General features: G+C 39.7%; 1 protein-coding gene across 2 annotated transcripts; it reads right to left on the bottom strand.

Moving 5' to 3' along the window:
• Window positions 1-2,757: 2,757 nt before the first annotated feature.
• Window positions 2,758-4,722, bottom strand: LOC147855514 (glycine-rich protein). Of its 2 annotated transcripts, none has more exons than XM_087330722.1 (2): window positions 4,560-4,722; window positions 2,758-4,132 (listed from the first exon to the last, which is right to left on the bottom strand). In XM_087330722.1, the coding sequence occupies exon 2, from the start codon at window positions 3,787-3,789 to the stop codon at window positions 3,124-3,126; it is 666 nt and encodes a 221-aa protein (XP_087186848.1). In that variant the 5' UTR covers window positions 3,790-4,132; window positions 4,560-4,722; the 3' UTR covers window positions 2,758-3,123. The 2 variants fall into 2 exon arrangements, with proteins under 2 accessions (XP_087186848.1, XP_087186849.1); XM_087330723.1 differs by having other exon boundaries at window positions 2,758-3,755; window positions 4,560-4,720.
• Between the last annotated feature and the right edge of the window lie 8,311 nt (window positions 4,723-13,033).

The following is a 13,033-nucleotide window of genomic DNA, read 5'->3' as shown; positions in this document are numbered from 1 at the left end:
CAGTCAACGTGGTTAGCCGATATATGAGCAACCCCGGAAGAGAGCATTGGGTTGTTGTGAAGTGGGTACTTTGGTATCTAAAAGGCCCCTTGAACGTGTATCTTCGTTTTGGTTCGGCTAACCCCACACTGAAAGGTTATACTAACTCGGACATGTCACTCTGTCTTAAAATCTAGGTATACAATGCATCGTTGATGTGGGATCTCAAATGCAACTACCTTGACTATACAATATCTCTATGACTATTCAGTGAATTTCCCATATATATCATCCTTCTTTGCTACTAGTTTCTTTCAATGAGGCCTTTCGCTTTTATCAAAGAAGATTTAAAAAACTAACTCATAGACAATGCCATCATCTAATGTAGGAGAAAAAACACTTTCTAAAGCTTCCTTGACGACGTAATTGGAAATAGAATAAGGCAAATCAATCTTGGTGATAAAACCTCCTTCCTCTCCTATAATCATAGATAATGTATTTTCATCCATTCGAGCACAAAATCATAAATATTATCATTTGATGCAACATATACAACATCCCTCAATAACACACTTCTAGGCCTACCAATGGCAGGTTCATGACTTCTTCTTGGCACCTACAAGTGGCAACATCGTGTTATTATGTAAGATGCTTAAAGGAAATTCCAGAAATAGAAGATCCAATTTAGGTGTCATGGCGAAACTTTTTAGAAGCCCTCTACATTGCCTCAAATAAGAAATTACTTCATGGTTATCAACAACCATACTTTGATAATTGCTCGTTGATTGTCCAAGAGCAAAAGAACAAAATAGAGAAAGAAATAATTAGTACTTATCAATGTTCAATATTTAGATTAAGAGAAGAAGGGTTTAACTATACTTAACCATACCAATCGTCCCCATTAGATGAACATAAAATATCATCATTGTCCTATTATCCTATATCACCAAATATTGCTATATGCTATACTTTGGATGTTGTGACAAACGGAAGAGAAAGAAAAGAGCTTTGCTTCATCAACAAAGTTTCAACTATGTCCCAAGATGTCGTTATCCAATTCCTTAGGTTCATAGAACACCACATGTTCTCAAATGTCATATGTCCTCATTGGTTTGCCCAAGTTCTAGGATAACTAAACTCACACTTATCATACCCTTACACTATTAAAATTATACCCTTACACTATTAAAATTAGCGTTAAATTTTATCTTTAAGGTTATGCCTATAGTGACATACACCCTTCGCTCCTCTTACTCCCTCTCATTGTTCTTTCCCCACTTATGGTTAAACACAAAGAAGAGTAGGAAAATAAAGTAAGGTGATATGTATAGTTGGAGAATAATGTATAAATAGATTACATTACGAAATATCAATACAAGTGTTGTTTTATAAGGTAAAGGATTTAAGGACAAATGTATAGATACATGATACATCTTGATGTTTTATAGTAGTCAATATTTACATATCTTAGGTAGGTCACCATCTTGCCAATTGGCCATAAAGTGAGATCTATTGGTTAGGTGACCAATGATTACTTTCAGCTTAAATGGGTAATAATTACTTTCATTTTATTTTGCTTTGCTTTTATTTTCGTTGCCAATGGTACCATACTAACACATATCCACAACAATGAATTTTAAGTTAACGGTATGATAAAGATGACTTGTTAAATTATGCTAATGATGAGATTATGTTAATAGTTAGCTCCATGGAATCCAATGAGAACTTTCATGAAAATTGCCTTAAGTTAATGGACATAGAATTGTGAAGCTTACATATGTCTCAAGTTAATCCATGGATATGTAAAGGATCTCCCATGAAAGTCATATGATTTTTCGAATTCATGCTAGTGCATAAAATTTAAGAGCAATTTTTGAATGCCATGGATGTGTAAAAGACATCTAACAAAGATTGTACTAGGAGAATTCATGGTGGGACACAAAATGGAATATATGGTCATGGGTATTTTATGAATATGTTATGTATATGGTCATGCATTGGTCATGTAAGGATAAAGGCAAACTTTTAAAAGCTCCATAACATACAAAAAAATGCTTGCCTCATGAATTACGAAGCTCACCTGCCCATTTCTCAACAAATGAATGTATTTCCATACGATTGAGTAATCATTCTGGTGCGATAAAGAACACCACAAAATGAACATAACATTATAGGATTCGGATTTTATGTGGTTCAAATATGGCATTGGAGTTAGAATACAACTATTAAAGCATGGGCATTTCATGTGCTCGCATAAACTACTTATCAGTAATGGTTAAGAACACATTATATTAAATAAGCACGTTAAATCTTATACTCAACTTAGACCATGAACCTATGATCCTTACTAGTCAGGCCATTCACTAAAAACAGAGACCATAATATTGTGTGGAACCATTTTAAATGCCAATTCTAGCATGAGATCAGCATTCCAACTCAACCTTGATAAGAATCCGTGGAACACAATTGGGTAGTATGATTTACTGACCTAACAGACAGTTCGATGTTATGATATAGGCTTGGAAACATAATTTGTGGGTACCAAGAGGTTAAAGAATTTTATATAAGGCAACACAACTAACACTAATATGTGAACCCTCGGAAGAGTCTTCAAATAAAGGCAAGGATTACCATAAAGGAGTACCATATAACAGCATAGATCTCTTAATCTATGTTCAATACAATAGCTCAGTATAGTCTACCTCTGTAACAAAGAGTTACAGTTATGATTAGGCTGAGAAATATAATTAGAATCCCAGAGGTTAAATACGACTCACAGGAAGAAAGAGAATATATACATGTTCTTTTCGGATGAATCACAAATTGAAACTATATATACAAAATAGCTGTTGTGCTTCAGCTGGGAAATGAACATGGGCTCATGGATTTCTAAGCTTAAGCTTTAATCCAGTGAGCAGTTAATTACAGTATATCGTTCTTTCTAATTGTCAACGAACAAACCAAAGGAAAGAATCAAATGTATATACATGATTTTAGTGCTCGGGATGAAGTAATTGTCTTTGTCCACCACCATTTGGTATTGCTTTAGTTTATTTGTGAGCACACAAAGTCCACTAGACATAATCCGCAACCAATCCACATCAAGAAAGAAGCAAAGACATATATACATGAGAAAACCTGCTTTCATGAAGAAGCACTACTCGTTCGAATCGAGCAAGATAAGTAATCATCAACCACCATTGATACTCCTTTAGTTTCTTCATGAGCATCAAGAAATTTCTTTATCACAAATTGCAAGCATTGCGAGAGAGAGATCCAGCAAGCAACTTGATAGAGGAAAGTGAGAACTGCATCACTTGCACCTTCCCACCATTCATTATCATTCTCATTCTCGTGATTCCAACTATTATACGAGCCCCAATACTTGTCATTGTTTCCACCGTTTCCATTCCAGCCATTGCTTCCACCAAAACCACCTTCATCCCATCCTGGCCCATCATCATCGCCATCACCATCATCATTATTATCACCATTATCATCATCATCGCGACGATTACCTCCTCCCCGTCCACGTGATCGCCTTTTAGCACTTCGCAGTTTATAGGTCAACATTGTTGGGGCGAACCTATAACTGCCCTTCTTAACCGCCGGCGGAGCAGTGGAATCTTTGACCTGGATTTGATTGCTTATCATGTGGACTTCAATGGTTCCACTTCCTATTCCGCATATAACTGACGATGAAAGGCTCCTCTGCACCCACTCATTGCATGTCCTTTGCATTCTTGGTCCGTAATGACGAACTAAGGTTGTTACATCTGATACGGCGTGGCCAAGTATGTGAGGTATCATGATTCAAGATCTGGAAACGGAAAAAGCGCAACCAAGCACACAACAAAGGAGTGTGAAAGAAAGGTAAAGGTTGATCTGGAGAATGAAAACAAAGAAAAAAAATCAAGAGGAGAAACAAAAACGAGCAGAGAGAAAGATAAAAGAAGGAAAACAAAGATATACAAAATAGGTAGGTACTGTGACGCGAAGCAAAAGGAAAGGCACAGAACAAAAGAAAAGGCAACGGAAAACAAAGAACAACAAGGAATGTGTAATAAAGAAAAGCGAAGGAAAGAGGAGAGATCGCGAGATCGAGTTTTCGTAAGGCTAGAAAAACGCCATGGAAACACGACTGTTCGAAGACCTGCAGAAGAAAAGAAACAGGTTAGAAACACAATTAGCGAAATCCTAAATACATCAGAGGAAAAATACATTACATGAAACCCTAAAACGGATTCGAAGAGAAAAACATGATGCAAAACCCTCAAAACCGATCAGAAGGAAAACACGAAGCGCGAAACTCTGAAATCGATCAGACGAAACATACGATGCGAAGTTCTGGAATCGATCAGAAGAAACATACGATGCGGAATTCTGGAATCGATCAGACGAAACGCGTGACGAGAGAAAAAAAAAAAAAAAAAAAAAAAACCTCAAAAGACCGATCGAAATGAAACACTCTGTGAAACGAGACTAGATCGGTAAAGAGAGAAAAAAACAGGACAAGAACAGATAGCCAGGACGTAGAAAAAAAATAGAGAGAGAGAGAGAGAGAGAGAGGCGGTACATACCCGTGTGCCATGGCGGATCGGATCGGATCGGATCGGCGCAGAAGAAGAAGAAGAAGAAGAAGAAGAAACGCGAAGGAAAACAGAGAAATAAGAAACAGAAAGCTGAGGCTAATGTTCCGCAGAATTACAGAATTGGCCCCTTCTTTCTCTTCAATACCAAAACAATGATTGAATGAATGAATGAATGCCCTTTCAAAACCCAAGTCTTCTTTAAGTTCAACTGCCCCTAGAGGACTCTGCCCCACAGACCTTCTCTTCTCTTCTCTTCTCTTCTCTTCTCTGGAACAACACTCCTGGGAGGCCATCCCAACTAACTCTCTATAAAGACCACATCATTCGGCCATTCAGTATGCTCGCCATCACTTGTTATGCATGGAGAGACTCCCTAACACTATACCATTCACTGCATGGAACTAGTCCTCTATGGAACCTATCTATCTATCTATCTGTCTAGCTAGCTAGCTAGCTATGCCCGACAACCATTCTATATGCTAGCTATCACATGTGCATCGACAAACATGCTGACATGTCGTTACATGGAACTAGTCCCCTCGAGAATGAATCAAGTAATCAACATATGCTAGCCACCATCATCTGATTCAAAGTTTCTTGCCCATCCTCATTAGCTTGGTGTGAATTGGAAAATTATTTGTGTAGCCATCACCTATGCGTGGCAAGATGTACTATTACATATATACAAGCTTTGTTATGCCTTTCTTGCTTCAATATTACAAGAATCAAATTTGGATTGCTCCTTACCATTCACATTTTACCCTTAAACCTTGCCAATATCCTAGTTTACTTTGAGCGATTCTCATGAACACCTACACAAAATGCCACAATAGCCATCATGTAGAGGTCCTAAGAGAACTTGAACCAATTACCTTGCCATGTATTACAAGATGTTGCCACTAGAATAGGCTAACGCATGATCACCAAATGACATGCTTGTATGAATGCCAAGTGGGGGTCATGCATGGATGTGAGGTTGCCAACATGCATAGAGTCTAACCATGCTATATAAGCAAGTGCTTTAATCATTGATGAGCAATTCATATTAAACACAAATATTTGACATATGCTTGCAATTATTGTTATAATGATTACATTCTCCTCATATTTCTCTCTTATTTTCTTATTCTCTACCTCCATTCTATCTTGTTCTCGGCTACCAAGTTGAACTCAAATAACTTATTTTCGGAAGTTCTTCAAGTTTCATCATCACCATGAAATCTACCAACAAGCAACAATACATGCACGTTCTCTTTGAACTAGATCGTTTATTATCCAAATTTGTAGTATTAAAGGAAGAAAACAAGAGACTTATTGAAGATTTACGACAACTAAGTGTGGAGGAGACACAACAACGTGATGAACTTTGAAACATGTTTCCCAACTTGATGAAAATATTATCTTTTAATCAATAAAATTCAAGTTCCAAAGCCACCACAATAAACCAAAGATCAACCTATCAAGAAAGTTTGATAGTACTCATGGATTTACAAACTTGATGTGCCTTGTCATCTAGATGCATTCCGACATATGTGCTTGAGTTAGTTTAGTAGGAACACTATTGAAAGGTATAATATGTGAATGGTTTGTACCATCATTAAAAAAGAACTCTCCCTTATTAGATGATTTTAATGTATTCATTGAGGAATCCCAAGAAAGTTTTGGAGATATGAATAGTTTAAGACTGCAATCAACAATATTTGAAGATTCAAACAAGCAAATCTCTCTAGCTCGGCTTATGCAATAGAAATTTGCCTCCTTGTGCATCTAATATTATTTGGGATGAAGAATCATTAATGAATCCGATCCTTTATCGGCTATGCAATGATGTGAATGATTTATTTATCACTTTTCATGAAGATAAAAAATTATTGAAAGGGATAATTAGTCGAACATAGGATGTGACAATCGGCATGTTGAGCCATGTTCAGAATGAAAACAAATATTACGCTCAAGGACAAATGAAACTTAGGCACCTATGGTAGCAATCCCACCTTCAAGCTCTACTCAATGCCTTGTATAGCTATGATGATGTTGCACATTGTTGAGGTCCATTGATTGAGGCCGAAAAGCATCGATGTCCAGCAAAAGCATCAATGTCGAACAAATTGTTTGTTTATCTTGTAGTGACCCATGACATGTAATAATAAATTGTCCTCATTGATCTAGAAGTCAATTTAATCAAGTAAGTACTAAAGTTTATCTTGATGAACTCTAATTACATCTAGCCATCCTTGTACCAGTGGTAGCCTTGCATCATCCAATAGGTTTGAAGTTCTTAGCCAAATAGCTAATGAAGTATATAAATGTGTATTATCCAACGAAAACAAAAGCAATTTGTTTAGAAAATTGTTAAGCAATTGGAACGCATCATACCTTTGTCATGAAGAAGAACGCATCAACAAGGATACCAAGTAACTAGAAGGATACACAAAAGGGAAGTAGTAAGAACCAATAGAGGAAAAGATAAGCCAATAGGCAACCAAGTGTGAAATGACCACACCCACATTGTAAAACCTATATAAACCACACGGTGGTTTCTTTGTAAGGTGTTGAGAATCGAACTCAACTTCCCATAAAGATAGTGTTCACACTAGCCACTGGACATCATACTATGCTAGTTTTGTAATTAGTAGAAAGGGCACTTGCCCTAGACTAGTTGGTATTTAAACCAACTCTTTGTAACTTAGATACTGTTGGATGTATTCTATTTTTTTTACCAATATCGCTTCTTGTTCAAAGCTCTCTCTCTCTCTCTCTCTCTCTCTCTCTCTCTCTCTCTCTCTCTCTGTTTTCCTACAAGTGCACACACACTGACACAGTTTAGCTCCGCTACACAACATCACCTACGCCTCTCATTCTTTACATGGTATTAGCGTGTGTGGTTTTCCAATCGAGTTTTTTCAACTATGCTGAGCTACACACTGACGATCAACAAAACCAGTTTAAGCAACAGAGAAGAAATCGACATCATGAACACTTAGATGGGAAGTGCTCTTCCTACAGAGAAGCTTGATAAAACAAACTTCGCATATTGGGAGTACAATATGCATCAATACCTCGTCGGACAAGGGTATTGGAGCTATATTGAGGGAGCTCACGAAACGCAACCCAACCTAACACATGCTAACTACCTAGCATGGGAGCAGGCCACAAGTCGTGTGTTGTATTGCCTTGCATCATGCTCGGCTATATTCGAGAATCGAAAACGCTGAAAGAAGCTCGGCACGATCTCAAGAAGATTTTCGCAACTGCATGTAAACTCTAACTCCGTCAGGAGTTAAACAATAGGCAATAAAGGGACATGTCGATCACTAGCTATACCTTGAAGATCAAGGAGCTATGTGTTGCCCTTGATCGATCAACGTCATCATTGATGATGATGAAATGGTACAAATATGCCTCGGTAGCTTACCACCTTGATTCGGCATAATGAGATCGGCCATTCTCGCAAGGGAGAACCCTCCTTCCTTTTTCGACCTTCAATCTATATTACTAGTGGAGGAAACTCATGGCCGACAAAGGAGCAACGCACCAAACGGTCAGATGCTCTACTCCCAGGCGGATGATAGAAGAGGATTCGGCCGAGGAAATAGAGGTCGATTCGGCCGAAGGCAACAGGGTCAACCAACCTGAGAACACAACTCCCACCAATGGAAATATGATAGGAACAATTCTCAGGAGTTCTATAGAAGGGGGAGCCATCTTGCCGGACCGAGCCATCGCAACCCGATCGAATGCGCGTAATGTGGGAAACTCAACAAGAGTCGGCTTCGACCAGTTGACAACTCACAAATTACACCACGAATTCCGATTATGACGACCATGGTGGAATGTTCGTAATGAGGCACAAAGCTCATTCGATGTCAGCACAAGGTCAGACAAGCACTTCCTCGTCCGATAATGTATGGTTTATCGACTCAGGAGCATCCAATCTGTTAAGAATTAGGAGATTAATTAAGCAAGGATTAATTAGTACCTAATTATGTGATTAAGTGATAAGCGGAAGAGTAAGTGATATGTGTGTGTATGTGTGTGAGAGGAAGAGAGAGAGAGAGAGAGAGAGAGAGAGAGAGAGAGAGAGAGAGAGAGATACACTTATGAACAACACAAGATGGGGGATGAGTAAGTATATTAAATTAGCATTATCATCATCAAATACAAAAATACCCACAATGAGGTATATATACATCATATGTGCAAAGGTGCACATGTGTGAGTAGAATATAGGTACTAATGTGTAAGTCCTATATTAAATGTACTTAGGAGTGAAGGATCTAGAATATCTCACTTAAGTACAAGGTCTTATTTAAGGCGTTATAGTCAACACTTCTAACTAGATTCAATCTAGGTAACTACGAAGTTACATTGTTGACTAACTAACTAAACTAAATTGAGCTTGATCTCTCAACACAATCATATGGCGTCTCATGAAGCTTGGTTTCGAGAGTTAAGAAAGCCCAATCGACCCGGTTATGTCGAAACTCGGCCACTACGAAGTGGAGTTCCGAAAGAAGCAATGAGAGTTGGCTTCGACCAGTTGACAACTCACAAATTACACCACAAATTCCGATTATGACGACCATGGTGGAATGTTCGTAATGAGGCACAAAGCTCATTCGGTGTCGGCACAAGGTCAGATAAGCACCTCCTCGTCTGATAATGTATGGTTTGTCGACTCAGGAGCATCCAATCATATGGTGTCTCATGAAGATTGGTTTCGAGAGTTAAGAAAGCCCGATTGACCCGGTTATGTCAAAACCGGAGATGACACAATTCACTCGATTCAGCATATCAGAAATGTCCTATTCGGGAACGACGGCAAACAAACCTACCTCAAGAACGTCTTCATGTACCAACCATCACAAAAAACCTAGTCTCGGTCTATTAAATTGTCGAACAAGGTATGCAAGTACGATTCAACAATGATGGGTGCTTCATTGAAAAAGACGATTGAATCATAGCTCACGGTCAAAGAGAAGGCCAAATCTTCATCCTCGAATGGAATGAGGTGAAATCAACCATGTTTACAAAAGGCCTCAAAGTCGAAACCGACTTGAACCTGTGGTACAAGCGAATTGGCCACATCAACCTCCAAAAGATTAAAGGAATGCAGTCGAAAGGAGTCGTAATCGGATTCCCAACATTTACCGAAAAGGAGATAGTTGGTGTATGTGAAGCTTGCCAGTTCGGCAAACACACCAACAAACGTTCCCGAAAGAGAGGAACGTGAGCAAAGGGATCCTAGATGTCATACATTCAGATGTGTGGGGACCGGCACAAATAGCCAAATTCAGTGGATGCCGATACTATGTCACATTTATCGACGATTTCTCCAAGCACGCCTGGATTTACCTCATGCAGCAAAAGAGCAAAGTGTTCGGACACAACCGTCTATCTCATGAATAGATGTACAACCTCTGGGGTGCACGACGTAATCCCTTATGAGAAATTCTTTGAGAAGAAGCCGGATCTATCACATATCTGTATATTCGGCTCCATCTCCTACGTGCATATTCCCGACGAGAAGCAACAAAAGCTCGACCAGAAGTCGGAGAAATGTATCCTCGTAGGGTACTCACTCAAACAAAAGGGGTACAAATGTTACAATCCATCCACCCAAAAAGTTCGGGTGAGTCGAGACATCATTTTCAACGAGTCGGCATCCTGGTACGAACCAGAGACGACTCTGATTTTGACAACAATTAGCCTAGATTCAGTCAAACGAGAGATAGAAGATGAAGATCGACTCGGACACATGTTTGAAGAAAGTTTGATTATGACAAGGCTGAGTGGACCACAAGAGCCCCCGAGTGATCAAAGCACATCTCAGCCGAGTCCGAAGCTCGACAAAGGGAAGGCCAAAATGCTAGAATACGAAGATCAGATCGACAACAAGTCAACTCACTCCCTTGACAGAGAGTTTGAAGGCCTTGACATGCCAATCATCCGAATGAATGGAGAAAAGAAAGCCTTAGTCTCTACAAACAAGAAGCCCCATTGCTACACTCGAGAGAAAAACCCGGTTAGCCGCTTCGGCTATGATGATTATATGGCATATCATTATGCCTTTATAATGAAGGTGGCAACAATCTAAGAACCGGAAACCTTTTCCGAGGTAGGCAAGGATCCATGGTGGATCGAGCGATCGAAGCCATGAACGAAGAAATGCAGGCTCTATGCAAAAACGAGTCATGGGATCTCGTCCCCCCTTCTCCACATAAGAAAGTGATCGGCCGCATGTGGATATATAAAGTAAAATATAATGTTGACGACTCGTTAAATCACTTCAAGGCCACACTCGTAGTGAAGGGATATGCCCAAACACATGGAGTCGATTACGAGGAGACCTTTGCCCCGATGGCAAAGATAACAAATGTTCGACAATCATTGCTCTCGTAGCTACAAAATGGTGGTACCTCCACCAGATGGATGTAAAGAACGCCTTCCTACAAGGCAAATTAGAAGAGGAGGTCTTCATGATTCAACCACCCGGTTTCGAATCGAGCAAACACCCGAAAGCAGTTTGCCAACTCAAGAAATTGCTATATGGACTCAAGCAAGCACCGCCTGCTTGACATTCAAAGATCACTCAATATCTTCACCAAATAGGCTTCCAAATGTCGAAATCAGACAACTCCCTATACATCCGAAACGAGTCGGACAACCCGAGTCATCATCCTAGACGTGGATGATCTAGTAATCAGAGGAAAGGATCTCGCCGACATTAATATGGTCAAAACGCTCCTATCCAGCAGATTCGAAAGGAAATTGAAAGACATGAACGAGCTCCATTACTTCCTCGGTATCAAAGTAATTTGGACACCAGTCGGGATACTGATCTCTCAATGGCACTACATTCTCAACTTACTCTACAAGTTCGGGATGACTGAGTGCAAACCTATGTCAACCCCTCTCAATCGGAAGCTCAAGCTCGATGTTGATTCGGGAACAAAAGATTGCGAGGAGCCGACTCAATATCGTCAACTGATCGGTAGCTTAATCTATCTAACCATCACACGACCCGACCTCAACTATTTGGTTGGCCTACTTAGCCAATTCATGCAGAATCCTCAAAATATTCATCTCGATTACGCTAAGAGGGTACTTAGGTATGTTTGTGGGATGATGGATTTCGGCATCATGTATAAGTCGGATACGATCATTCGGCTTGAAGGGTGCACAGATGCGAATGGGGCCAGTTACAAAGTTGATCGACGATCCACGTTAGGATTTGTCTTCTCCCTCATTAGTGGAACGATATCCTGAAGCAGCAAAATGCAATCGACAATCGCATTGTTGAGCATAGAGGCCAAATATAGGGGCGCAACATGTGAGACCATCTGGCTGAAGCGCATATTGAAGGATCTGGGTGTTCCCATCAAGGATTTGATTCTCCTATACTCCGATAACATGACCAGTATCTACCTAGCTCGGAACCCCGTGTTCCACGCGTGGACCAAGCATATTGAAGTGCACTATCACTTCATCCGAGAGTGCGTTCACACTAGAGATGTCGATTTACAACACATCAACACGAATCTTCAAGTAGTTGACATCTTCACAAAAGCCTTAGGAGTCGACAAGCTCGGACAATTTACTTTAGACCTTGGCCTCATGATATCTGCATTGTTGAGCTTGAGGGTGAGTACTGAATAACCGATTAGTCGATTGAAGCCGACCAGAGGAGTCAAAGTATGATGATGACAGTTGAACAGAACAAGGAGCACGAAGCAATCGAGAGCCAAAAGCCGAACATCTGAATCAAAGTAATTTGAAAGTCGAAGCCGATTCAGCTGAATCGAAGTATTCCAAACCAAACCAATTTTTCGGCGTCCGGAAATTGTGTTCGAAGGGGAGTGTTGAGAATCAAACTCAACTTCCCATAGAGATAGTTTTCACACTAACCAATGGACATCATACTAGGCTAGTTTTCTAATTAGTAGAAAGGGCACTTGCCATACACTAGTTGGTATTTTAACCAACTCTTTGTAACTTAGTTACTTTTGGATGTATTCTATTTGTTTACCAATATAGCTTCTTGTTCAAAGCTCTCTCTCTCTCTCTCTCTGTTGTTCTATGAGTGCACACACACAGTTCACCTCTGGTGCACAACATCACCTACGCCTCTCATTCTTTACATAATGGTTCCTCCATTTGTTTAAAAGTTCTCCTAAGATATTAGAGTGCTAAGTTTTCTCTCCTCTTTCTTGTAATCATAAGCCTAAGAGAGATTAGTGCTAGTGCTGAGTAGAAAGACACTAATCTCTCATCCTTGTTGGTGCTAGACCTCTTAGCAAGAGGGATTAATAAATACATTTTTTATTTCTATTTGTCTAAGAGAGTGAGAGAGATATAAGCACTAATCAAACATCATTAAGCGAGTTAATGGCTCGGAGGCATTCAACAACCACCTATGCCAGGTTCACCACCAAAAGGGTAAACACTAGTTTGATCCCAAG

This window comes from Azolla caroliniana, unplaced genomic scaffold, assembly GCF_043228905.1.
Source record: "Azolla caroliniana isolate FFs.n. ecotype wild unplaced genomic scaffold, voAzoCaro1.0.p SCAF_14, whole genome shotgun sequence".
NCBI lineage: Eukaryota > Viridiplantae > Streptophyta > Polypodiopsida > Salviniales > Salviniaceae > Azolla > Azolla caroliniana.
Note: the sequence above shows the minus strand (reverse complement) of the source record. Positions and strands in the feature narration are given on the sequence as shown.